Source organism: Phyllobates terribilis, unplaced genomic scaffold (genome assembly GCF_046119375.1).
Source record: "Phyllobates terribilis strain yellow unplaced genomic scaffold, ASM4611937v1 Scaffold_17__1_contigs__length_24005725, whole genome shotgun sequence".
Classification (NCBI taxonomy): domain Eukaryota; kingdom Metazoa; phylum Chordata; class Amphibia; order Anura; family Dendrobatidae; genus Phyllobates; species Phyllobates terribilis.
The window spans coordinates 23,905,509-23,933,121 of record NW_027362777.1 but is presented as its reverse complement, the minus strand read 5'-3'; the positions used below and the strand labels follow the sequence as shown (position 1 = coordinate 23,933,121).

At 50.0% G+C, this 27,613-nt stretch overlaps 2 protein-coding genes across 2 annotated transcripts in view; both read right to left on the bottom strand.

The window, feature by feature from the left end:
- Positions 1-27,613, bottom strand: part of LOC141176154 (uncharacterized) — a 241,428-nt gene that overhangs the window by 34,109 nt on the left and 179,706 nt on the right. The window lies entirely within an intron of this gene.
- The window catches only part of LOC141176167 (uncharacterized), a 44,362-nt gene continuing 23,787 nt past the window's right edge, over positions 7,039-27,613 (bottom strand). Inside the window, exons 5-11 of the mRNA XM_073660163.1 lie at positions 15,678-15,835; positions 14,789-14,938; positions 14,480-14,659; positions 14,273-14,396; positions 14,092-14,189; positions 13,803-13,893; positions 7,039-11,027 (exon numbers count right to left, since the gene is read on the bottom strand). Coding sequence (XP_073516264.1) covers positions 10,090-11,027; positions 13,803-13,893; positions 14,092-14,189; positions 14,273-14,396; positions 14,480-14,659; positions 14,789-14,938; positions 15,678-15,835 — 1,739 coding nt within the window. The 3' untranslated portion in view covers positions 7,039-10,089. The remainder of the gene's footprint in view (positions 11,028-13,802; positions 13,894-14,091; positions 14,190-14,272; positions 14,397-14,479; positions 14,660-14,788; positions 14,939-15,677; positions 15,836-27,613) is intronic.

Here is a 27,613-nt window from a genome sequence, read left to right as displayed (position 1 = left end):
GCAGAGCCGTGTGTGTACGAGGTGTACGGAGCGGAGGCGCGCGTGTACGGAGCGGAGCCGCGTGTGTACGAGGTGTACGGAGCGGAGCCGCGTGTGTACGAGGTGTACGGAGCGGAGCCGCGTGTGTACGAGGTGTACGGAGCGGAGCCGCGTGTGTACGAGGTGTACGGAGCGGAGCCGCGTGTGTACAAGGTGTACGGAGCAGAGCCGCGTGTGTACAAGGCGTTCGGAGCGGAGCAGCGTGTGTACGAGGTGTACGGAGCGGAACCGCGTGTGTATGAGGTGTACTTAGCGGAGCTGTGTGTGTACGAGGTGTACTTAGCGGAGCCGCGTGTATATGAGGTGTACTTAGCGGAGCTGTGTGTGTACGAGGTGTACTTAGCGGAGCTGTGTGTGTACGAGGTGTACTTAGAGGAGCCGCATGTATACGAGGTGTACGGAGCGGAGCCGCGTGTGTACGAGGTGTACTGAGCGGATCTGTGTGTGTACGAGGTGTAATTAGCGGAGCCTTGTGTGTACGAGGTGTACTTAGCAGAGCCGCGTGTGTACGAGGTGTTCTTAGCGGAGCCGCGCGTGTGCGACGTGTACGGAGCGGAGCCGCGCGTGTACGAGGTGTACGGAGTGGAGCCGCGCGTGAAAGAGGTGTACGGAGCGGAGCCGCGCGTGAAAGAGGTGTACGGAGCGGAGCCGCGTGAGTACGAGGTGTACTTAGCGGAGCCGTGTGTGTACGAGGTGTAGGGAGCGTAGCCGCGTGTGTACGGAGCAGAGCCGCGTGTGTACAAGGTGTACGGAGCGGAGCCGCGTGTGTACGAGGTTTACGGAGCGAAGCCGCGTGTGTACGAGGTTTAAGGAGCGGAGCCGCGTGTGTACGAGGTTTACGGAGCGGAGCCGCGTGTGTATGGAGCAGAGCCATGTGTGTACGAGGTGTACGGAGCGGAGCCACGTGTGTACGAGGTGTACGGAGCAGAGCCGTGTGTGTTCGAGGTGTACGGAGCGGAGCCGCGTGTGTACGAGGTGTAGGGAACGGAGCCGCGTGTGTACGGAGCAGAGCCGCGTGTGTACAAGGTGTACGGAGCGGAGCCACGTGTGTACGAGGTTTACGGAGCAGAGCCGTGTGTGTACGAGGTGTACGGAGCGGAGCCGCGTGTGTACGAGGTGTACTTAGCGGAGCCGCGTGTGTGCGAGGTGTATGGAGCGGAGCCGTGTGTGTACGAGGTGGTGTACAGAGCGGAGCCGCGTGTGTACGGAGCAGAGCCGCGTGTGTACTAGGTGTACGGAGCGGAGCCGCGTGTGTACGAGGTGTACGGAGCGGAGCCGCGTGTGTACGAAGCGGAACCGCGTGTGTACGAAGTGTATGGAGCGGAGCCGCGTGTGTACGGAGCAGAGCCATGTGTGTACGAGGTGTACGGAGCGGAGCCGCTTGTGTGTATGAGGTGTACGCAGCGGATCCGCGTGTGTACGAGGTGTACGGAGCGGAGCCGCGCGTGTACGAGGTGTACGGAGCGGAGCCGCGCGTGTACGAGGTGTACGGAGCGGAGCCGCGCGTGTACGAGGTGTACGGAGCGGAGCCGCGCGTGTACGAGGTGTACGGAGCGGAGCCGCGCGTGTACGAGGTGTAAGGAGCGGAGCCGCGCGTGTGCGAGGTGTACGGAGCGGAGCCACGCGTGTACGATGTGTACGGAGCGGATCCGCTCGTGTGCGAGGTGTACGGAGCGGATCCGCTCGTGTGCGAGGTGTACGGAGCGGAGCTGCGCGTGTGCGAGGTGTACGGAGCGGAGCCCCGTCTGTACGAGGTGTGCGGAGCCACGTGTGTACTAAGTGTATGGAGCGGAGCCGTGTGTGTACGAGGTGTACGGAGCGGAGCCGCGTGTGTACGGAGCAGAGCCGCGTGTGTACGAGGTGTATGGAGCGGAGCCGCGTGTGTACGAGGTGTACGGAGTGGAGCCGCGTGTGTACGAGGCGTTCGGAGCGGAGCAGGGTGTGTACGAGGTGTACTTAGCGGAGCCGCGTGTGTACGAGGTGTACGGAGCAGAGCCGCGTGTGTACGAGGTGTACTTAGCGGAGCCGTGTGTGTACGAGGTGTACTTAGCGGAACCGTGTGTGTACGAGGTGTACTTAGCGGAGCCGTGTGTGTAAAAGGTGTACTTAGCGGAGCCGTGTGTGTACGAGGTGTACGGAGCGGAGCCGTGTGTGTACGGAGCAGAGCTGCGTGTGTACGAGGTGTGCGGAGCGGAGCCGCTTGTGAACGAGGTGTACGGAGCGGAGCCGCGTGTGAACGAGGTGTACGGAGCGGAGCCGCGTGTGTACGGAGCAGAGCCGCGTGTGTACGGAGCAGAGCCGCGTGTGTATGAGGTGTAAGGAGCAGAGCCGCGTGTGTACAAGGTGTAAGGAGCGGAGCCGCGTGTGTACGAAGTGTACGGAGCAGAGCCGTGTGTGTACAAGGTGTACGGAGTGGAGCCGCGTGTGTACGGAGCGGAGCCGCGCGTGTACGAGGTGTAGGGAGTGGAGCCGCGCGTGTACGAGGGGTAGGGAGCGGAGCCGCGCGTGTACGAAGTGTGCGAAGCGGAGCCGCGCGTGTACGAGGTGTACGGAGCGGAGCCACGCGTGTACGAGGTGTACGGAGCGGAGCCGCGTGTGTATGAGGTGTACGTAGCAGAGCCGTGTGTGTACGAGGTGTACGGAGCGGAGCCACGTGTGTACGAGGTGCACGGAGCAGAGCCGCGTGTGTACGAAGTGTATGGAGCGGAGCCGCGTGTGTACAGAGCAGAGCTGTGTGTGTACGAGGTGTACGGAGCGGAGACGCGCGTGTACGAGGTGTACGGAGCGGAGACGCGCGTGTACGAGGTGTACGGAGCGGAGCCGCGCGTGTACGAGGTGTACGGAGCGGAGCCGCGCGTGTACGAGAGGTACGGAGCGGAGCCGCGAGTGTACGAGGTGTACGGAGCGGAGCCGCGCGTGTACGAGGTGTACGGAGCGGAGCTGCGCGTGTACGAGGTGTACGGAGCGGAGCCGCGCGTGTGCGAGGTGTAAGGAGCGGAGCGGAGCCGCGCGTGTGCGAGGTGTACGGAGCGGAGCCGCGCGTGTGCGAGGTGTACGGAGCGGAGCCGCGCGTGTGCGAGGTGTACGGAGCGGAGCCGCGCGTGTGCGAGGTGTACGGAGCGAAGCCGCGCGTGTACGAGGTGTACGGAGCGGAGCCGCGCGTGTGCGAGGTGTGCGGAGCCGCGCGTGTGCGAGGTGTACGGAGCGGAGCCGCGCGTGTGCGAGGTGTACGGAGCGGAGCCGCGCGTGTGCGAGGTGTACGGAGCGGAGCCGCGCATGTGCGAGGTTTACGGAGCGGAGCCGCGCGAGTGCGAGGTGTACGGAGCGGAGCCGCGCGTGTGCGAGGTGTACGGAGCCACAGGATGGGGACCTGGATGGGGCACATAGCCACAGGATGGGGACCTGGATGGGGCACATAGCCACAAGATGGGGACCTGGATGGGGCACATAGCCACAGGATGGGGACCTGGATGGGGCACATAGCCACAAGATGGGGACCTGGATGGGGCACATAGCCACAAGATGGGGACCTGGATGGGGCACATAGCCACAGGATGGGGACCTGGATGGGGCACATAGCCACAGGATGGGGACCTGGATGGGGCACATAGCCACAAGATGGGGACCTGGATGGGGCACATTACTACAAGATGTTTTCCATTATTACTATATGATGCTAATTGTAAGACAATATTACTGAATGTGGCCAATTGGGGGAAACAAAATTGTAAAAATCAAAAAAATAAAAATAAAGCATGAAAAAATATTGGGCACTAAAAATGCTGTTTTATATGTAAACTAAAGTAAACACAAAAAAGTGCACGTTTATTATCGCCACATCCATAACGACCCAAGCTATAAAAAAATAAACACGGAAAAAATGTTCAAAAGGTGTATACAAAAAAAAATGGTATCACTAAAAATGTCACATTGAACAAAGAATGCGGCCCCCCAAATTCAAATTTTTTCCATGTGCGGCCCATATACCCAGCCGAGTTTGAGACCCCTGCTCTATGCAGACGTCTCCCATTGCCATTGATCTGTTATACATTCAGCTCTTGGATATCATGGATTTGTACGCTCCATCTAATCTGATTCGCCATTACAATGCTCCACAGTAATCTGATTCGCCATTACAATGCTCCACAGTAATCTGATTCGCCATTACAATGCTCCACAGTAATCTGATTCGCCATTACAATGCTCCACAGTAATCTGATTCGCCATTACAATGCTCCACAGTAATCTCACCAGTGTTCTGTACTTGTTCTCGTCTGTTTTACAATGATGCATCTATTTGCCTCCCGTTGATATGACAGATAATGCTCGGTATATCTGCGGCTCTATGATCCTTTGCCAGGATATTATACTTTGCACCAGATCAGATGCGGGTGGATTTCCTTGTAAATCTGCTACTATATAATCAATTTTGATTTGCATATTTTTTTCCCCCTTTATATGTTTATTGTTATAGGTTTATAGTTTCTCCATATTGGTTATTGTGCATATTATTTTATATTATATTCTTACGCGTGTCAGATCGATAAGAACAATATTTCTATTCACAATTTAGACATTGATGCGTTTTCTCTGTTTATTGGACATTGTTATTGTGATGCTCTATACTGAATCTATCATCCATCTCATGTACAGTATACATGTTCCTGTCCCTCTATAATCAGTATATCCTCCCACCTTCCGGTGCTATAGTTGATGGCATTTGTGATGTTCGGACCCTGTGATCTCACACCTGTACACTTAATCTCGGTGTTGTGTTCCTATATGGGATAATCCCTGGCAACTAACACCGGTGGTCTTCACACAAATGTCCTGCAATAAACAGTTTGTATACAGAGGGGGATACGGATATGCATGAATAAGAGTATGAGGTCTAATTCTATCTTATTTTTCACCATCATGATGTTTTGCATTTCTGGCTTGTTGTGTGACGCTTGCAATGATCACCTTGTCTGTATTTGATCTCGTTGCCTTCAATGTGAACTGTGGCCGGGATTTTCTTCACACCTTTTGCATGTCTAATTGATTTCTCATTTTGTGTCATGTGACTCCATTGTGCTTGTATATATATATATATATATATATATATATATATATATATATATATTTATATGACTTCATTGTCCTTTTCTCATCTGCTATAACTATGGGTACAACCCTAGCGCCAGAAACACATAAGAATTTTACATTTTTTTTTTTTTTTAAATGATCCAATACATTTTTCTCATATTTTACCTGTTGGAGTGCTGATTTTCTCCTTTTCGTTTTCTTCATATGTCTGTGCTCACCAGCGGGACCGGCACCCTTCAGTGGACTATCTTCACCCTGTTTGGATTCTGCGTTGCAGCTCCCTAACCCTCCCTCCTGTTTCTTCACAATATTGTAACACGTATCCTAGGCCTCGATGTTCCCCATACAAACTTGCTTTTAGAATTGTTGAGACGGGAGAAAAAGGTCTGAGGAACGCAGACCGGAACGGTCTGAAATATATAAAGAAGATCTGGTAAAATGTCCATTTTGATCACACTAATACGACCAAACCAGGACAAGGGTTTCAAGTTATAATTCATTTGATTTTGAACCATTTGTTCAAGGATGGGGGATATCATTTAAATGATACAGATCATCCAAGTTCCCCAGAATTTGTATACCCAGGTACTTAATTGTGTCTTTCTGCCACTTAAAGGGAAAGTTAGAAATTAGTTATTGTGTTAGTTCAGGGTTAAAAGTTATGTTCATGGCTTCTGTTTTAGAGTAGTTGACTTTAAAATTGCTTTCATTGCCGAGCTATTCGAATTCCTTTATTATAGAGGGAAATGAGATCATTGGGTTTGAAACATAGAGCAACAAGTCATCTGCGTATAGAGCTAGTTTATAGTGATGTGAGTCTATAGTAACTCCACTAATATCTGGATTTGTGTGTAATGCTACCGCTAAATGTTCCATCACCAATGTGTATAAGAGAGGTGATAAGGGACACTCTTGTCTCATCCCCTTTTTAATAGAAAATGTGTCATATAGAAGGCCATTTACCCTATCGCTTTAGGATCAGTGTAGAAGGATAGAATTTTAGATAACAAGAAAGAGTCCAACCTAATTTGTGGTAGGGTGCTCTTCAAGAAAGTCCAATGCACTGTGTCAAACGCTTTTTTAGCGTAGGCAGAAACAGGCACATTGGGATCCCCTGTTTTTTGCATGTGAAATTAATGTTTTATTTTTATTATCACGAGCTTCTCTGTCCTTAATGAAGCCAACCTGATCGTTGCTGACAATTGAGGGTAGATAGTGGGAGAGCCGTGATGTAATTACTTTAGAGAATATTTTGACGTCTACATTATTTAATGATATTGGATGAATATTAGGGCAGGTATTTGGTCCTTTTCCAGGCTTTGATAAAACCGTTATTTGAGCCTTAAGTGATTGGGGGGCAAAAGGGGGAGTCTTCTGAGATATTATCGAACACTTTGGCTAAAAATGGTAATAACAGAGGTGCAAACATCTTATAAAATCTATTATTGAATCCATCTGGCCCAGGGCTCTTCTAGTTTCAAGAATATTAGGTGGTATGTCGTGGTATTGTCCATGAATATTATATAGCGAACTATAAAAGCAACTAAATGCTTTAGCTAGGTCAGTGGGGTTATGAATTTCTTGTCCGGGGGCCCCTTTTATTTTGGATACGTATGTCCTTTACACGTGTGGATGTAACCTCCTTGCCAATGAGCGACCACATTTATTTGTGAATTCGTACGAGTATCTTCACATGTGATCTTGGCATTTTGTATACGTTTGATCTAGTAAAGACCTTCGCTCCTTTCTTTTTTTTCAATCAGATCATTTTTATTTAACAAAACAAAGAAAGACCGACATTTGTTTTTTTTAAATAAACTTTGTGACAAAAAAAAATAAAGAGATAAAACAGTAAACAATACGACAACTGGTTTACAATGATATAAATGCCAATATCGCTCTATAGTACAATGGTTTGGAACAGTAATTTGCACATAAATATCTGAATACTTCCTGACGGCTTATTTTTTTCCCTATTGAGACAGCAAAAGAAAAAGAATATATCTAAGAAGGGACAATTGTGTGGACTGAGACAATTATTATTTGCTGACACCTTGGGTATAAGGATATAAATTCCTGGTTTACTATAAGGAAATGGACAAACGATCCAGTATAGTATTTGTGAAGGTTCTTTGAAGCAATACCTGGTGTATTTAACCATTGTTCCCATATTTGTATGGATTTCTTGAGAGCGTTCCTTTAATATAAGATCCACTTTCCAAGCATAGAGTGTTATTTTTCCTGGATTTTAGTTCTGTTATCGTTGGGGGAGAATTGTCTATCCAATGTAGTGCCAACAACTTTCTGGCTTGGAATAATATTCCTGAGCTAGCTATTGCCATATGGGAGTCTGGATCTACGTCCTCTCCCAGGAGTCCTAGGATACAGATTTTAGGTTCCAACTGAAGTTGTATCCCAAATACAGATAGTACAAGAGCGATCACACTCTTCCAGGGGGGTGAGGTGGCCACACTTATCAGGATTGGGGGATGAGGGGAACCAAGCATACCAGGATTGGGGGATGAGGGGTACCATGCATACCAGGATTGGGGGATGAGGGGTACCATGTACACCAGGATGAGGAATGGGGTGCCATGCATACCAGGATGAGGGGTACCACACATACCAGGATTGGGGGGGTGAGGGGTGCCATACATACCAGTATAGGGATGAGGAGTGCCATGCATACAAGGATTAGTGGGTGAGGGGACCATGCATACCAGTATTGGGGGGTGTGGGGTGCCATGCATATCAGAATAGGGATGAGGGGTACCATACATACCGGATAGGGACCAAGGGTACCCTACATACCAGGATAGGAATGCGGGGTACCATGTAGACCAGGATAGGAATGCGGGGTACCATGAATACCAGGATAGGGATGAGGGGTACCATACATACCAGGATAGGAATGCGGGGTACCATGCATACCAGGATGAAGGGTACCATGCATACTAGAATAAGGATGAGGGGTACCATGCATACCAGTATAGGGATGAGGGGTGCCATGCATACCAGTATAGGGATGAGGGGTGCCATGCATACCAGGATAGGGGATGGGGTGCCATGCATACCAGGATAGGGATGAAGGCGCCATATATACCATGATTGGGGATGAGGCGTGCCATGCATACCAGGATGAGGGATTGGGTGCCATGCATACCAAGTTTCTGGGATGAGGAGGCCATACATAGCAGAATTGGGATGAGAGGTGCCATGTATACCAGGATGAGGGATGAGGTGTCATGCATACCAGGATAGGGATGAGGGGTACCATGCATACCAGGATAGGGATGAGGGGTACCATACATACGAGGATAGGAATGCGGGGTACCATTCATACCAGGATGAGGGGTACCATACATAGCAGAATAGGAATGAGGGGTACCATGCATACCAGAATAGGGATGAGTGGTGCCATACGTACCAGGATAGGGGATGGGGTGCCATGCATACCAGGATAGGGATGAGGGAGCCATATATACCAGGATTGGGGATGAGGCGTGCATTGCATACCAGAATGAGGGATTGGGTGCCATGCATACCAGGTTTCTGGGATGAGGAGGCCATACATGCCAGATTTGGAATGAGGGGTGCCATGCATACCAGGATTGGGGATGAGGGGTGCCATGCATACCAGGATTGGGGATGAGGGGTGCCATGCATACCAGGATTGGGGATGAGGGGTGCCATGCATACCAGGATTGGGGATGAGGGGTGCCATGCATACCAGGATTGGGGATGAGGGGTGCCATGCATACCAGGATTGGGGATGAGGGGTGCCATGCATACCAGAATTGGGGATGAGGGGTGCCATGCATACCAGGATTGGGGATGAGGGGTGCCATGCATACCAGGATTGGGGATGAGGGGTGCCATGCATACCAGGATAGGATGGTGGGGACAGGATGGGGGCAGCAGAAATCCCAGGAGGGGGGCAGCACATACCAGCATGGGAGATCATATACCAATAAAAATGCTCGCCACCCGGTCGTAGAATGGGTTCAATAGCTAGTTACAATATACAGGAGCATGATCTGACCAAACAGCAGTTCCTACCTGAGATGTAGGTTGCCATGTAGGCAAGTGACAGCTAATTAAGAAAAGGACTATATGGCTATGCATAATATGTAAAGGAGAATAATAGGTATAATCCTTTACGTCTGGATGTAGTATCTTCCATACATCGACCGGTTGAGACCAAAGCACAATTAGCAAAGCTTTTGTTTGTGTTTTAGATTGGTGACTCCAGCTCAGGGACGCGTCTAAAGAAGGATCCAAGACAAAATTAAAGTCACCTCCAGTGATAAGGTCCTCCGCAAAATATTTTAGTTTGTTTAAGTAATGACGACTTGTCTTAATTTGGTCACTTACAGGCTGGAGCTGTCTGGCATCATGAGGGTTAAGACTGCTTCTTTTTCCATGCTGAGGTGAGGCAGTAATAGCTCCGAAGCAGGAAGATAAGACCTTCCATAAGAAACTCTGCATACCAGACATGCTGACAGAGGTGGAGGACCTCAGATTAACCTCTGATCTCTTCTTTCTTTCCCATATCGAAAGTCATGTTTGAGGCTGTAAATTGCTTATAATTCCGCCAAGAACACGGTCTGAAGAGAGTACTCTCAGTGTGTGCATTCTCTTGGTGATATGTCCAGGCCATGTCCTTCCTGTTGATGTACAATACGTCTGAAGGTGGCGTTGATTGGCAGCAGGATTGTGTGATGTAACAGCCTTACAGAAACGCAAGTTGTGACACCAATGGAACGGCGCCAGAACAGGAAGTGCGTATGAGTGTTTTTATTTTAACAAGGCCAAACATGAGGAATGAGAAGGAGTTGTCCTAGTAGCGGACAACCCCTTTATGAAGATACAATATTCGGTTAAAAATGAAAAAGGCTTCTCCCCTGTATGACTTCTCTGAAGTTTGTTAAGAGTTGATTTCCGTGTAAAACTTTTCCCATATTAAGAACATGAAAATGGCTTCTCGTCTGTGTGAGTTCTCTGGTGACTAAGAAGTGATGATTTCTTCACAAAACATTTCCCACATTCTGAACAGCAAAAAGGCTTCTCCCCTGTGTGACTTCTCTGGTGATTAACCAAATCTGATTTCCGGCTAAAACATTTCCTACATTCTGAACAGCAAAAAGGCTTCTCCCCTGTGTGACTTCTCTGGTGATTAACCAAACTTGATTTCCGGCTAAAACATTTCCCACATTCTGAACAGGAAAAAGGCTTCTCCCCTGTGTGAGTTCTCTGGTGCTCAACCAATTCCGTTTTCCGGGTAAAACATTTTCCACATTCTGAACAGGAATAAGGCTTCTCCCCTGTGTGAATTCTTTTGTGCGTAACAAAACCTGATTTCCAGCTAAAATATTTTCCACATTCTGAACAGCAAAAAGGCTTCTCCCCTGTGTGAGTTCTCTGGTGATTAACCAAATCTGATTTCTGGTTAAAACATTTCTCACATTCTGAACAGGAAAAAGGCTTCTCCCCTGTGTGAGATCTCTTGTGCTTAACCAAACACGATTTCCGGCTAAAACACTTTCCACATTCTGAACAGGAAAAAGGCTTCTCCGCTGTGTGAGTTCTCTGATGTCTGATTAAACTTGATTTCTCTGTAAAACATTTTCCACTTTCTGAACATGAAAATGGCTTCTTTGTTTTAGGATCAATTTCTTTTTTATTGCTTATTTTGTGACTTTGATTTTCCTTAGTAGTCGATAATGAATCAGAAGACAGGACCTGTTTCAAATGATCAGATGACAGATCTTTGCTGTGAAGGGATGATTGTAAATCTGGAGAAATGTCATTCACTTCAATTGTATCTTGTGTGATCTCAAGATCATCTGATTTAAAAATTGAAGATGTCAGCTGTCCCTCTGATCTCCTGGTACAGTCATCTGCCAAAAATAAAACCAATTATTATTTATGAATAACATATCCTTAAAATTTATATTGTTGAATATTTCTACTTAAACTCTACGTAAAAATGTACTTTATGTAAAAGTATCATTATTTACCAAGAAAACATATCACAGAAAAATCAGCCTTACCAACACCAAATCAGATAACAAATGCATTAGCATTTTAGTGTTGGTTGGGTGTACTGGGGTGTCTGTCCATGTGGGGTGCACTTATATAGTGCTGGGCAGCCTTCCTACCCAGTATGGACATCATCAGTATCCTAAGCCAGACACTGTGCATCAAACCCACCTGTGTGACTGGCGTCCTATGCAAGCTTCATCTGTGTGCATCTTTAATACTAGGCAACCACACCCTCCATGAATTGGTACGATTATTGGTGTTAGTAAGGCTGTATCTTTTTCTGTGATTTTTTTTAATTTTGCCCTATGTTAGCCGTCATTATTCACCAAGACAATGACAGTTCACAGTCTAATAGAAAACCTCATAGCATGAACCAGTAGAGCATGGTGTTCATTCTGCCTCCCAAATATGGAATAAAAAGCCACAAAACAATGTTATGTAGGCAAAACTAATATCAATAAAAACTTCTACTCATCTCACAAAAAACAAGCCCCCACTCTTGTATTTGGCATTACTATAGTGAGAAGAACCCACTTAATTGATGGTGTGTGTCTCCTGGAACACAATCTGGACACTATGTGTTGGGTAATGAAATTATATATTTGTAATTTTCACTCTCCAACATCCACTGCGTGCTAATTTCCGGAAAGTGCCTGTGGAATCAAAATAGTCACTACTCCTATAGATTAATTCACTGAGGGTTATAATTTCCAAAATGGAGTCACTATGGGGATTTCTACTGCTCTGGTTTTCTGCCATTTTGTCATATTAGGGCTTCTGCAAATGGTGTGTCCCATCTCCTCTGGCATCTGCTCCTGTGACGTCTGCTTCTCTCACCAGGAGCCGCCTTATTCATCCTGCAGGTGGCGCTGGTGATGGAGGAGACATCAGAACCAGAAGCTCTGGGCGGCGCAGGCTCTGTCCAGCCACTAAGATTAGGGTGCCTGGGACCTGTAGCACCATCCAGTCTGGCAGTATGGGTGTGTGTGCTGTCCAGCTGGAGTAATCTGCTCCTTACTTCAGCCATTTAGAAAGCACTACACCCTACTAAAGCTGAAAGCATATTGCGGGAAGCTGCCAGATACAGACAGCCTTGTTCTCCTCGGGTTCAGTCCTCTGTGCTCAGCTCCCGGCTTGTGTATTTGATTCCTGTTGTGACCTCGGCCCGTTTACTGACGACTCTTGTGTGATTTTGTATTTTCTCTGACCTCCATGTTCTGACCCGGCTATCTGACTATTCTTCTTGCCATCTCACACCACAGAACATTAGGTAACACTGTGGCCCAAGCTTAGGGGGGTCTCTGTCTAAGTCCAAATCCATGTAGAGGGGGTAAAAGGATGATGAGCAAGGCAAACCCTGGGATCTGTAAAATGGAGTAGATAGTGCCAAGCCTGTTTGTGGTAGCCATCTTTTGAGCTGCCAGGTGACAACGAACAGTGTCCCCAATACATTGTGTCTGCAAACTATCCCAGCAAAATCTGCATTCAAATAGCTAAATGGCGCTCCTTCCCTTCTTAACCTGCCATGTGCCCAGACAGTAGTGTACAACCGTATATAGGGTATTGTCAGATTCAAGAGAAGTTGGAATATTATTTTTAAGGTCCATTTGTTTCCTATTATCCTTTGTGAAGAATTCCAAAGTTATCACCACATAAAGTGACACACGTCAGATTTGAAAAATGGGTCCAGAAAGGAACACAAAACAGGCTGGAGGAAGGGGTTAAATCAGAGTATTTTGGGCACTAACTACTATAGTCAAAACTGTGAGTATAGACCATAACACATCTACTGAAATGATCAAACTCAACAGTCTCCATCAGTAAGTAGTGAGTAACTAGTGGTGAAACCTCTCTGTGGTAATTGGAGTATGGGGCTCGGTGGCTCTTGGCAATCTAAACTATCATAACGGACAATATTTTCTGTCAGATGAGTTTCAAGAAGAAATATTAGACGTTCAAAGAGAACTTTTTATAATAGTGCAGAGATGAGGTGTCTTAAATTTAGCTTAAAGATATATCATGGCACAGGTGTAATGTTTTTTTTGTTTAGTTTATCACAATCCTGTTTGAAGTTAGTCCGTTTTATAAGAAACTAAAAAGTCAGGATAAAGGGAAACTCTGCTGTTATTTTACAGAAATTCACACTTGGCCTCACTGCACATTTAATGTTGTAGATCATAAGTCTTAAGTTTGGCCAGAAAGACTGGACCTGGTCTTGTAGGGACCATATGAGCACATTCAGCAGCACAGAAGGGAGAGAAGGGAGATTCATCCAATAAGATATCAGGGTTCTAGGACGCCAATAGATCATTACCCTCCACTTTCTCTTACAGGCCCATCATAACATTTTTCTTCAAGTGATTGTCTGGCTTTGTGGTTTACAGATCTGGGAAGGTAATGTCTCCTAATCTCAGGGGGTAGGTGGATCCTCCAGATTGTAAGTTCTATGGAAAAGGGTTTTAAATGCCCAAAATCATTTGAACAGTTTTGTGTAGGAGAATGTTGTGGTCTAGAGGCAAAATGGTGATCATACGATTGTGGTATGGCCGGGCTACACCACCGATAAAGCAGCCACAGCCGGTGACTGAGAAGAATCTGTGACTTCTCCGCATTTAGTGGTCACTACTCACCTGGGTAGTCATATGTAGGAATCTCCTCTTTACACCGCTCATCACCCCTCAAATATGCCTCTATAGTATTAATATTGGTCAGATCTTCACCCTGAAACAAATGTTGTAAAAGTCACAGACAGATGGAGAAGTCACATCTATGATCAGTTCTAATCCTGCCATCTCCACCGTCCTCATTACACAAGTATAAAACATATAATACTGGTGGATAAAACAAGACTGAACACAAGACCTTCACAGCCGTCTACACATCATAGGGGAGATCTCATTACACCTTCTCTCCATCTACCTGATGATCTTGAGGAACATTGGGGTCTTCTTGTTTACAGTCCTGTGGAAGAAGAGGATGGGGACATCTCTCTGGTGTTGTCCTCTTACTGGATAGATCTGGAGGAAGCACATACAGGGACTGAATTCATTCTTTACATACAGATAATTATAGGCCGTGTGTATTTAGTCCTGTCTATTACCTGGTGATGTGAGGGGCTGGGGAACCTCCATCATGACGTCTTTGTACAAATCTTTGTGTCCTTCTAAATACTCCCACTCCTCCATGGAGAAATAGACAGTGACATCCTGACATCTTATAGGAACCTGACACATACAATGATACCGTCATCCCCCCGATCCCTTCATAGCGTTACTGTATAATGTCCCAGCATTCCCAGCAGTGTCACCTCTCCAGTCAGCAGCTCAATCATCTTGTAGGTGAGTTCTAGGATCTTCTGGTCATCGATGTCCTCATGTATCAGGGGGTGAGGTGGAGGCCCTGTGAATGGGCTCAGGGGTCTTTCCCATCCCTCAGACACATGGACCTGACAGCGCTCACTAGAGGTCTTCTTCACTAATATGTAATCCTGGTTATGGAAAGACATATAAATAAATCTCACTCCAGACATTTCCAGAGTCCTCACCTCTCCAGTTCTGTCCATCTGTTATTCCCATAGATAAGAATGATGTAATGTGACGTCATCAGAATCTCTCACCTCTCCAGTAAGACAGAAGAGGATTTCTAGGGTGAGGTGTAATATCCTCTCTGCCATCTTGTCTCTGTCCATATCCATCTTTGATGGGTCCATAAGGAAAATTCTCTTAAGTAGAAGATCTTCACTGAGAGGATTTGATATTGTAGAGACCTGAATGAGAAGATGATGAGCCGATGTAACATCATAAAAATCCTGTGTAATAATACAATTACTGGAGATAATAAGGGGAAACACATGAGGAGATATATTATTTTACAGTATTTAGTTTTCTTTACATCTAGTAATAAAACCTATATATTTTAGGCCACAGACAACAAGCAGTTTCTTCCTTGGAGTATGTAGCTGAACACGTTTCTCAAAGACTCATCTTCCATAAAGCAAATTCTCGTCTCATTTACCGACACTGGAATCGGCATTAGTAATACTGCAGGAGATATTCATTACACGTGACATGAAAAATAACTACTTCATGATGAGGACAACATCTTCATCTTCTACTGCGGCTCTTGAAACATATTTAGCCAGAGTTCATCACTGACTACATCTCCACCGGCCGTCTATATGAATGTTTCCAGTCTTCCCTGGTCTGTAATCTTCTATTAAGTTAGATCTCATGTCTTAACAGAAAAAAGGCTTCTCCCCTGTGTGAGTTCTCTGGTGATTAACAAGATTTGATTTCTGGTTAAAACATTTCCCACACTTGAAACAAAAAAATCTATTTTCTGCTGTGTGAATGCTTTGATGTTTAAGAAAAGACTTTGAGGGAAAAACTATTTCCATATTCTGAACATGAAAATGGCTTCTTTGCTTTAGGAGCAATTTGTTTTTTAATGCTTATTTTGTGACTTTGATTTTCCTTAGTAATCAGTAATGAATCAGAAGACAGGACCTGTTTCAAATGATCAGATGACAGATCTTTGCTGTGAAGGGATGATGGGATATCTTGAGTAATGGCATTCACTTCAATTGTATCCTGTGGGATCTCAAGATCATCTGATTTAAAAATTGAAGCTGTCAGCTGTTCCTCTGAACTCCTGGTACAGTCATCTGCCGAAAATAAAATCAATTATTACTTATGAATAATATATCCTTAAAATTTATATTGTTGAATATTTTTACTTAAACTCTCCGTAAAAATGTACTTTATGTAAAAAGGAGATTTTTGTGTTCTCACCGTAAAATCTCTTTCTCTTAGCCTCTAATTGGGGGACACAGGACCTTGGGACGTCCCAAAGCAGTCCCTGGGTGGGAAGCAATGGACGAATATTGTGTAGACGGACGCAGCCTGCAGAACACGTCTGCCCAGGCTCGCGTCTGCTGAGGACTGGGTAGTCCAGGTGGCGGCCATACACACTTGTTGTGCATAAGCCTGGTGTCGAATGGCCCAGGAGGCCCCTACCGCACGTGTGCCATAATACCTGCTGGAAGAGGAGAATTTTTGAGGCGGTAGGCCTCTTGTATGGTGGATTTGATCCACCTGGCAATGGTAGCTTTGGAAGCTGGCAGACCCTTGCTGCCGCCTTCCAGAAGAAGGAAAAGAGAATCAGACTTCCAGAAAGGCACAGTTCTAGACACATAGATACGCAATGCCCGGACAAGGTCAAGCGTATGCAGAGCCTTCTCCACTCTATGAAAAGGGACCGGACAGAAGGATGGCAGTGAAATTTCCTCATTGAGGTGGAAGTTGGACACAACCTTCAGGAGGAAGTATGGGACCGTACGGAGGACTACCTTGTCCTGGTGAAAAGCCAGGGAGGCCGTCTGCAGGAGAGTGCTGTCAGTTCAGACACCCTACGTAGCGAGGTGATTGCCACCAGGAAAACCACTTTCTGGGATAGAAGGCGGAGTGAGACTTCCCTAAGGGGTTCAAAGGGTGTTTCCTGCAATGCTGTCAGCACCAGGTTGAGGTCCCACGTTTCTAGTGGTCATCTGTAGGGGGGAACCAATCGGGAAACCCCCTGAAGAAATGTCCTTACTTGCAGCTTGTTAGCGATGCACCTCTGAAAAAGCACTGAGAGAGCTGACACCGGGCTCTTAAGGGAGGCCAGGGACAGTCTGGCCTCCAGACCCGATTGGAGAAACCCAAGTACCCTGGGGAGGGAATAAGGGAATGGGATCTGGCCACGAGAGATTGCACCAGGTAAAGAAGGCTTTCCAGGTACAGTAATAAATCTTAGCAGAGGTTGGCTTAAGTGCCCTGAACATGGTTCCAATGACGTCCGGCGGGAACCCTGACTGGGTTAGAACCCAGGTCTCAATGGCCACGCTGTCAAATTGAGGGCCCCTGAGTTCTGGTGGTAGAATGGGCCTTGTGACAGAAGATCGGGGTGGTCGAGGAAACGCCAGGGGATGTCTGCTGTGAGCTGTACGATGTCGGTGTACCATGTACGTCTGGACCAGTCCGGTGTAATTAGGATGGTAGGAACTCCCTTTTGCTTGATCTTCCTCACCACTCTGGATATCAGGGGAAGAGGTGGAAAAATGTACAGGAACTGGAACTGGGTCCAGTCCTGAACCAGGGCGTCCGCTCCTAGCGCCTGCGGGTCGTGTGTTCTGGCCATGAAGTTGGAGACCTTGGCATTGAAGTAGGATTCCATTAGGTCCACGTCCGGAGTCCCCCAGCGATGGCAGATCTGTCAAAAAACTTTGGGATGGAGAGACCACTCTCCCGAGTCCATTCCTTACCGGCTGAGGAAGTCTGCTTCCCAGTTGTCCACACCCGGAATGTGACCCGCAGAGAGAACCGAACCTGTGTCTTCCGCCCAGTGGAGAATATGTGTCACTTCTCGCATCGCCTGGGCACTGCGGGTCCCCCCTTGGTGATTCACATATGCCATTGTCCGACTGTACTCTGATGTGAGAGGCTGCCAGTAAGTGATTGAAGGCTCTCAATGCCAGGAGGATGGCACGAATTTCCAAGATGTTGATGGGCATGGTCGCTTCCGCTGGGGACCACTTGCCCTGTGCTCTGTGGTGTAGGTGTACCCCAACCAGTCAGGCTCGCGTCGGTGGTCAGAACCTTCCATTGACCAGTGAGAAAAGATTTCCCCTTTGTTAGTGAGGTTGGGTTGAGCCACCAGTGGAGGGACCTCCTAGTTGACGACGGGTTCCTCTCCCATGACTTGAGGATGGCTAGTTGGAGAGGCCTGAGGTGAAGCTGGGCAAATGGGACCGCTTCTATTGCCGCCACCATCCTGCCAAGGACTCTCATGGCAAACCGGAGAGATCAAGGGGGTTTGCTGAGGAGGGTGCGAACTCCTAGACGGAGAGGCAGTGCCTTGTCCTTGGGAAGGAGCGCTAGACCCCTGAAAATGTTGAATAGCATTCCCAGGAAGGTCAGAGACTGACTCGGGGTTGGTGATGACTTTTGTAGGTTGACTAACCAGCCCAGGCGACTCAGAGTGTCGATTGTGATTGAAACGCTGAGCTCGCAGTCCTTGAAGGTGGGAGCCTTGATAAGGAGATCGTCCAGGTATGGAACGACTACTATGCCTCTGGAGTGCAGGCCATCCATGGTGGCTGCCATGACTTTGGTAAACACTCTGGGAGCCGTGGCGAGTCTGAACGGGAGAGCCACGAACTGGTAGTGGTCCTGGTTGATTGCAAACCTGAGAAATTTCTGATGGGCGGGAGCAATTGGTATATGCAGGTATGCGTCTTGTATGTCTATGGAGGCGAGAAATTCTCCCTTTTCCATGGACGCAATGATGGACCAAAGGGACTTCATGCGGAAGTCATGTACCCGTACATATTTGTTGAGCTGCTTTAGGTCCAGTATGGGCCGTACGCTGCCTCCTTTATTGGGGACTACGAATAAATTGAAGTAGAACCCTCGGAAGCGCTCGGCCGAGGGGACCGGTACTATGACTAATGCTTGAAGACCGCTTGGCGGAAGGCACGAGCCTTGTGTGGCGGTTTTGGGGGAACAGAAATAAAGAGTCTGTTTGGTGGGTTGGAAGTGAACTCTATCTTGTATCCCGAAGACACTAGTTCCCTGACCCACCTGTCTACTGTAATAGGCAGCCATACTTGATGAAAGAGCAAAAGTCAGCCACCTACAGGTGGGGTGTCTTCCGGAGTCCGTGAGTCATGATGAGGCGAAGGTCTGAGGTTTTCCTCCTTTGGACTTTGACTGGCCTGCTTTTGACTGGCAGGTCTTGTCCGACTTTTGCGTCGGCCACGAGTTGTCCCTGCGTGGGAGGTGGTTGCTATTTTGTGCTGGCCGTGAGGTGGACCAGCCTGAAGAGTTCCGAAAGGATCGGAATCGAGTTTGGTTATGCTTATTGTAAATGCGTTTGGGTTTCAGTTGGGGGAGGAGAGGTACTCTTACCCCCGGTGGCGTTGGATATCATCGTGTCCAACTGTTCACCAAAAAGTTGACCACTGCGGTACGGGAGGTGCGTAAGGGACTTCTTTGAGGCTGCGTCTGCTTTCCATTCCCGCAGCCAGAGGATACGCCGAATCGTGATGGCGTTTGATGCTATCCCTGCTGCACCCCTTGCATAATCCAGAGCTGCATGAAGCATGTAATCTGCTACAACTGCTATTTGAACCGCTTGGTCCGACAGCTCAGGAGCAGATACTTGGAAGCTAGCTTGTAAATTCTGGGCCCAAGCCAGGATGGCCTTGGCAACCCAAACTGAAGCGAACGCGGGAGCCAGGGAGGCCCCTGCGGCCTCGAAAATTGAACGAGCCATGCTTTCTACCTGCCGGTCTGCTGCGCCCCTGAGGATTGAGCTATCTGGCAGTGAAAGGAGTGACTGTGCTGCTAGCCTAGAGACTGGGGGATCCACTTTGGGTGGATCTGTCCATTCCTTGGTGGTCTGCTGTGGGAAGGGTTACAGCGCTTCCAGATATTTGCGATTGGTAAACTTCTTCTCAGGCTGTGAGAACTGCTTTTTAAGGATCGACTTAAACTCTGGGTGGTCAAAGAAGACCTTAGGCGGCTTCAGAACTCCTTCTTGTGTTGTGGTGTCTCCGGGGGCGGATCAGAAATGTCCAGCACCTGATGGATGGACGAGTTTACCTCCTCAACTAGTGCTGTATTGCTAGGGGGAATTGGGATCAGGGACCCTTCAGTTTCGTTGTCTGAGCCGGAATCACAGATGCCTTCCGAATCCTGTGTATCGCTAAGGCGTCTCCTGCTGGGTGAAGGCCTTCTCTGTTCAGGGATCGCTGCGAAGAACTGTATTGTTTGTCCCTGGGAGGGGACGGTCTAGATGATCTGGAACTAAGGTATGTCTCCCTAGAAGGGGATGACCGTGTGCTATGGGATGATGCAGATGAACGTGACCTGTGGGTCTGCTTGCATACTGACCTAGACGTGGATGTGCCCGGGTCGACATGTCCCTGAGTCGAGCTTTCCCTTTGCTGGGTAGCATTCATAGCCGAGGCATGACTCTGCAGAGCCTGAAGCAATGAGGAAGTTAGGTTATCTATAGACTGTGTCATAGATTGCGACATCTGAGTGACCCATTCCGGCGTGGCATTAGACACCAAAGCATTGGCAGGGGCTTCTTGGGGCTCTGGCACAGTAGTCTGGATGCAGTCCTGGCAGTGCGGATACATGCTGCCGCTGGGGAGAGTATTGCTGCAAGCTGTACAGAGTGCATAATAGCAGTCCTGCCTGGTTCTCTTGGACCTTGAGCCCGGCATAGTGCACTGGGGTGGCTATGCAGAGGGCCCTACAGGCGAGGCTATGCAGAGGAGCCTATAAGGAATAATGGACTCACAGCCGAGGAAGAACTCCAGCTGTGATCTTATCCCACCAGTGTGCCCCTAGGTCCAGCGCCGAAGATCCGCAGTCCTGTGCCCCGCAGAGACTGGCTGTGTCCCTTATTCTGCAGCAGATAATGGCCGCCGGAGTAAAGTTAAGAAAGAAGGGGGGCGGAGAGCTGAAAGGGCGGCAGAACTGTATAAAATCGCGCCCTTTCAGTCTCGATCCGCCACCTCTATGACACTGTAAAGTGTAATATTTGTCATCCGGGGGGCAGGCCGGGGAGAGGAGGTGGCGGCTTCGGCCTAAATTAGGTGCCTGATGCCAAAAGGGACTCCAGGCCGGCACGGAAGTGCGGGAGGGGGTCGAATCTGAACCGGACCTTCCCGGATTTAAAGGCAGGGTAGCGGTGGGGTAGAAGCGAAAGGGGGGGGGGGCCCTGTGAACCTGTGAAGAGTCCCCCTGAGGCACCATAGAAATGGTGCTGCCGCAGAAACAGGGCACAAGAGGGCCCGTGCCTCTGTTGTATCATGCCCGCCTGCGCTCCCCCGGTCCTGACAGGAGCCTGCAGCAGGGCTGGGGTCCTTGGTGCTTGTACAGGCCCTACCTGAGGCGTTTCAACCTAATACCCCCAGGGGGGGATTAGGGAGGTTGGCTGTCACCATCAGGGGGCTACAGTGCTACAAGTAGTATTCAACCCCCTGCAGATTTAGCTGGTTTGATAAGATGCAAATAAGTTAGAGCCTTCAAACGGCAAACGAGAGTAGGATTTATGAACAGAAGCATAAATCTTACAAACCAAAAAGTTATGTTGCTCAGTTGAATTTTATTAAATTTTAAACATAAAAGTGTGGGTCAATTATTATACAACCCCTGTTTAATATTTTGTGGAATAACCCTTGTTTGCAATTACAGCTAATAATCGTCTTTTATAAGACCTGATCAGGCCGGCACAGGTCTGTGGAGTTATCTTGGCCCACTCCTCCATGCAGATCTTCTCCAAGTTATCTAGGTTCTTTGGGTGTCTCATGTAGATGTAGCACCCTGAGGATTCGGCTGCTACAGGGGTATTGCACCTCAAGCCAGAGGTGTGATATTCCACTCCCGGGTAAGGATGGAGTGTGGAACTGAGCTCGGTGGGCTGCATGCACTACACACATCCCATTTCCGAGGAACAGACCAACGGTACTCCCACTTAGAAATGTGCAGGTACGACCGAGTCTGTTCCTGGCTGGAGTGGGAGGGGGGTGGTACATCCCAAGTAGTGTAGGGGCAGATAGGGGGAGCAGCCTGGGTAAAGTTAGGAGCTCATTGGGTGCTGGTCACCTGAGCTCACACATAGAGGGAGTATATAAGGTGGGCACCATCAAAGATCAGGGTCAGTCTGTCAGAGTCAGTAAGAAGCAGAGGTCCAGATGAGCCTGCAGAGAGAGAGTGGAGCAGAGAAGGAAAGACCCAGAGAGGGAAAAAGCAAGGACTCTGAGAACCCAAATTCAATCCCCGGGTGAAGAGTCGGCAATAGGGTACCGGATCCCAATCTGGTGGGGGCAAAAGCACACCCTAGCCAGAGACCGGAGGCCGTGGGCAGTGTCTGCCACGGCCACCCACCACATCCACCCCGAAGGCAAACCACGTGGAGGGTCAGGGAACCCAAGGCCAAGGGTCTCCCAACAGAAGGCCCGAGGGAGCTGGACCTAGGTGGATCACTAGTGGGGACGGCCAGAGGAAAGGACAGAAGGAGAGCTCAGGGTCACGCTCCGGACTTGTTTGGGGGTTTGCTGAATCCAGGACCTGGTGGACGCAGCACGGCTCGGGTGGTCACTTGAAGCTGGAGTGACCGGAACATCAGCAGTGAGTAAATACCCTAAACTGCACAACCCGACTCTGTCTTCACTTAACATCTATGCTGCACCACCACAACCCCCATCCTCTGCACCTGACCCCCTGAGGCTATACCCCACCCGTTGGGGGTTATACTACCAAAAGCTGCACCAACACCATCAGCCTCAGCGGACCCTGCTGCAGCGGCGGCCATGGTGACCGCAATACAACGGGTGGCGTAGTCGACATAAAGAACTTTATAACATCTGTAGGACTGCCACATACTCTGAGCTTGACACCCTGGGCACGGACGGGGTCACAGCCACTCGGAAGACTACAACCCCCATCTGATCCGGCTCCGGGTATTCCCCTAAAGAATATGGCCCAGGGGGCGCGTCAACTTTGGCGTAGTCGGCAGGATTACGTGCCCGCAACAACCGGGTACTGCGTGCCTGAAGAAAAGAACGAGTTTACCTCAAGAAGAAGTCTCCTGCCGGTTCCGGAGGGTCCCCGCCATCGGACTCCATCACAGGTCGATTCCAGCCGGTTGTCCGCCATTAACAGCGTTTTCCCGCCATCTGCAGAGTTTCCCGCCACTGGGAGACGATTCCCGCCATTTCCGAAGGTTTCCCGCCTTGGAAGAGCGGACGCCATTATGGGCGTGCCAGAGGGTGGCGAGAGGCCACCTCCCATCGTGGGCCAGGACCGAAAATGGCGCCAAAAGTGGAAACCGCCCCCACCAACAGAGACTGTGATGCTAGAGGGGTCTGTCAGCGTGAAAGAACAGCCCCTGGAGCTGACAATCACCAAGTGGCCCCGGGACCGCCCTCGAGGTGGGAGGAGACGAAAGGAGAGAACAAAGATGGGTGTCGCTTGGAGGAGTCTGGAGCGAGCGCACCCGGAGGCAAGAAGCCTGGAGAAGAGTATCGGAGGAGCTTACCCGGAGATGGCGAGAAAGCAGAGCAGCACCGGCCCGTTGGCCAGGAGCCTGCTAGAAACCGAGGAGGGAGAGCAGAGCAGCACCGGCCCGCTGGCCAGGAGCCTGCTGGAGACAACAGAAGGAGAGCAGAGCAGCACCGACCCGTTGGTCAGGAGCCTGCTGGAAGCAACGACCCCACTAGGCCTAGTGGAGGTCCTAGCACAGCTCCCCCGAGACCGGGAGTGTGCACAGACCGCTCTGGAGGGCCTCGCAAGGAGGATGGCCCGGGTGCAGCGAGAGACGTTGGCGGAGTGGAGCCGTGAGATGGCCCAGCAGACCGAGACCTGTCAGCGGAGCACGCCACCCAAGACGAGGAGACAGACCGCCTCTGAGGATGGCGCGGGAGGACTGAAGGCCGGAGACGGCGCCGAGAAGGGAGCCGAACGAAAGGAGGCAGGTAAAGGGGACGTCTCTACCCCAAGCCGGGAAACCGCGTACCTGCCCCAGCTCCCCGTCGCAGAGCCCGAAGTATCCCCTGCCGTGCCCGTCGCTGCAACGTCACCGCCGCAGACTAGGCCTCAAACGGGAGCCGCGACCCCTGTGACGTCACACGCCTCGACCCTGAGCATGACCAAGCAGGAAGTACCACCAGCCTGGTCGCAAGGCCTAGTACCCCCGGGCGCCGCAATACCAACAGCGCCCCCTACCTCCGCGGAGCCCCCGGCCTGGTCGCAGGGCCAAGTAGCCCAGGGTGCCGCCGTCCTTACGGTGCCCTTCACCTTCCAGATACCCCAGGCCTGGCCGCAAGGCCCGGGCAACCCGGGCGCTAACACCACTACGCCCATAAGACCAAGAGTGCCGCATCTGGGAGAGGACCTGTTTACCCAACACACGTGCCCGGATGGGCAGCCTTTCATCTGGCCCCAGGAATATCATGAACTGGAACGGCAGAGGAAGGCTGGGGCCATGTGTGCACCCCTGATCCCGGCTCCAAAGCCCGTAAAGAGGATCTCGCCCCCGCCAGAAGAGGCCCAATTTGAGTGGGACCCCACCGGAGAAGATCTCATGGGGTTCACTCAGGAGACTCGGGCAGCTGCAGCGGAGCGTGCTGAGTGCTGCCGCCAACAACTCAAGGTCTTTGAGAGGGAGCGGAGAGAGAGGCGGGTCCGGGAACAGCAAGCTCAAATAAGGAGCGCGGAGCAGAAGAGCCGGGCCAGGAGAGACCCCCGTGCAGCGCATAGTCCCCGCACCACCGGGACTGTGATCAAGTTTAACATGCAGCATGGGTGGGGCTTCATCCGAGACCACCGCACCCCAGGCGACGTCTTCGTAACCAGGAGAGACCCCCGTGCAGCGCATAGTCCCCGCACCACCGGGACTGTGATCAAGTTTAACATGCAGCACGGGTGGGGCTTCATCCGAGACCACCGCACCCCAGGCGACGTCTTCGTAACCAGGAGAGACGTTGAATCCCACCTACCGGAGGGACACAGAGGTCGTGACCTTTACATCGGGGACGAGGTCACCTTTACCCGGCACAAGTGTGCCAAAGGACCCTACGCCCTCCATGTGCATCGCCTGACGGAGGAAGAGCTGCGGTGTGAGGAGGAAGAACAAGAGGACCCGGACGGGTCTGAAGCTAAAGGTAACCACAAAGAAAGAGCAGGAGGACGTCGTTGTTAAGTACGGCAGAGTAGAGGCTGTACATAGTTACCTGTCGGGGTACCAAAGAAACTGTTGCTGATAATATAGTCCCCGTTGGGACCAGCATGTGTGAACTGTTTACCCGTTTATCCCTTAAATCCCACTGACCGAGGACTGAGAGCGGTCATTCCTCCCTTATACCTGGCCGAGGACTGAGAGCGGCCATATCCCCTGTATATAGTTGCGCGTCCTAAAGCGCTCCCTACTGGTTTTACAGGAAAGCCACGAGTTTTTCAAGAAAAGACTGTCGCACTTTACCCGGTCACACGTTGCACAGTGACCGGAGGAGGAGCAGAGGTGACGAGAATGTTATTTATATGAAAAGTTTTCTGATATATATATGATATTTTATATGTTATTACTATGTTGTTTATATGAAAAAAAAAATTTGTATGTTTTGTGGTGTTTTGTTCTTACAGCCCGAGGACGTGCTGTGATTTACCAGGGGGGAATGTAGCACCCTGAGGATTCGGCTGCTACAGGGGTATTGCACCTCAAGCCAGAGGTGTGATATTCCACTCCCGGGTAAGGATGGAGTGTGGAACTGAGCTCGGTGGGCTGCATGCACTACACACATCCCATTTCCGAGGAACAGACCAACGGTACTCCCACTTAGAAATGTGCAGGTACGACCGAGTCTGTTCCTGGCTGGAGTGGGAGGGGGGTGGTACATCCCAAGTAGTATAGGGGCAGATAGGGGGAGCAGCCTGGGTAAAGTTAGGAGCTCATTGGGTGCTGGTCACCTGAGCTCACACATAGAGGGAGTATATAAGGTGGGCACCATCAAAGATCAGGGTCAGTCTGTCAGAGTCAGTAAGAAGCAGAGGTCCAGATGAGCCTGCAGAGAGAGAGTGGAGCAGAGAAGGAAAGACCCAGAGAGGGAAAAAGCAAGGACTCTGAGAACCCAAATTCAATCCCCGGGTGAAGAGTCGGCAATAGGGTACCGGATCCCAATCTGGTGGGGGCAAAAGCACACCCTAGCCAGAGACCGGAGGCCGTGGGCAGTGTCTGCCACGGCCACCCACCACATCCACCCCGAAGGCAAACCACGTGGAGGGTCAGGGAGCCCAAGGCCAAGGGTCTCCCAACAGAAGGCCCGAGGGAGCTGGACCTAGGTGGATCACTAGTGGGGACGGCCAGAGGAAAGGACAGAAGGAGAGCTCAGGGTCACGCTCCGGACTTGTTTGGGGGTTTGCTGAATCCAGGACCTGGTGGACGCAGCACGGCTCGGGTGGTCACTTGAAGCTGGAGTGACCGGAACATCAGCAGTGAGTAAATACCCTAAACTGCACAACCCGACTCTGTCTTCACTTAACATCTATGCTGCACCACCACAACCCCCATCCTCTGCACCTGACCCCCTGAGGCTATACCCCACCCGTTGGGGGTTATACTACCAAAAGCTGCACCAACACCATCAGCCTCAGCGGACCCTGCTGCAGCGGCGGCCATGGTGACCGCAATACAACGGGTGGCGTAGTCGACATAAAGAACTTTATAACATCTGTAGGACTGCCACATACTCTGAGCTTGACACCCTGGGCACGGACGGGGTCACAGCCACTCGGAAGACTACAACCCCCATCTGATCCGGCTCCGGGTATTCCCCTAAAGAATATGGCCCAGGGGGCGCGTCATAGACTTTATTCTTGAGCTCTTTCCACAAGTTTTCAATTGGGTTAAGGTCAGGAGACTGACTAGGCCACTCCAACACCTTGACTTTTTCCCTCTTGAACCAGGCCTTGGTTTTCTTGGCTGTGTGCTTTGGGTCGTTGTCTTGTTGGAAGATGAAATTATGACCCATCTTAAGATTCTTGATGGAGGAGCGGAGGTTCTTGGCCAAAATCTCCAGGTAGGCCGTGCTATCCATCTTCTCATGGATGCGGACCAGATGGCCAGGCCCCTTGGCTGAGAAACAGCCCCACAGCATGATGCTGCCACCACCATGCTTGACTGTAGGGATGGTATTCTTGGGGTCGTATGCAGTGCCATCCAGTCTCCAAACGTCACGTGTGTGGTTGGCACCAAAGATCTCGATCTTGGTCTCATCAGACCATAGAACCTTGAACCAGTCTGTCTCAGAGTTCTCCAAGTGATCATGAGCAAACTGTAGACGAGCCTTGACATGACGCTTTGAAAGTAAAGGTACCTTACGGGCTCGTCTGGAACGGAGACCATTGCGGTGGAGTACGTTACTTATGGTATTGACTGAAACCAATGTCCCCACTGCCATGAGATCTTCCCGGAGCTCCTTTCTTGTTGTCCTTGGGTTAGCCTTGACTCTTCGGACAAGCCTGGCCTCGGCACGGGAGGACACTTTCAAAGGCTGTCCAGGCCGTGGAAGGCTAACAGTAGTTCCGTAAGCCTTCCACTTACGGATGATGCTCCCAACAGTGGAGACAGGTAGGCCCAACTCCTTGGAAAGGGTTTTGTACCCCTTGCCAGCCTTGTGACCCTCCACGATCTTGTCTCTGATGGCCTTGGAATGCTCCTTTGTCTTTCCCATGTTGACCATGTCTGAGTGCTGTTCACAAGTTTGGGGAGGGTCTTAAATAGTCAGAAAAGGCTGGCAAAAGAGATCTTTAATCCACACATGTGAAGCTCATTATTCTTGGTGCCTGAACTACTTCTTAATACTTTAGGGGGACCAAACAGAATTCTTGTG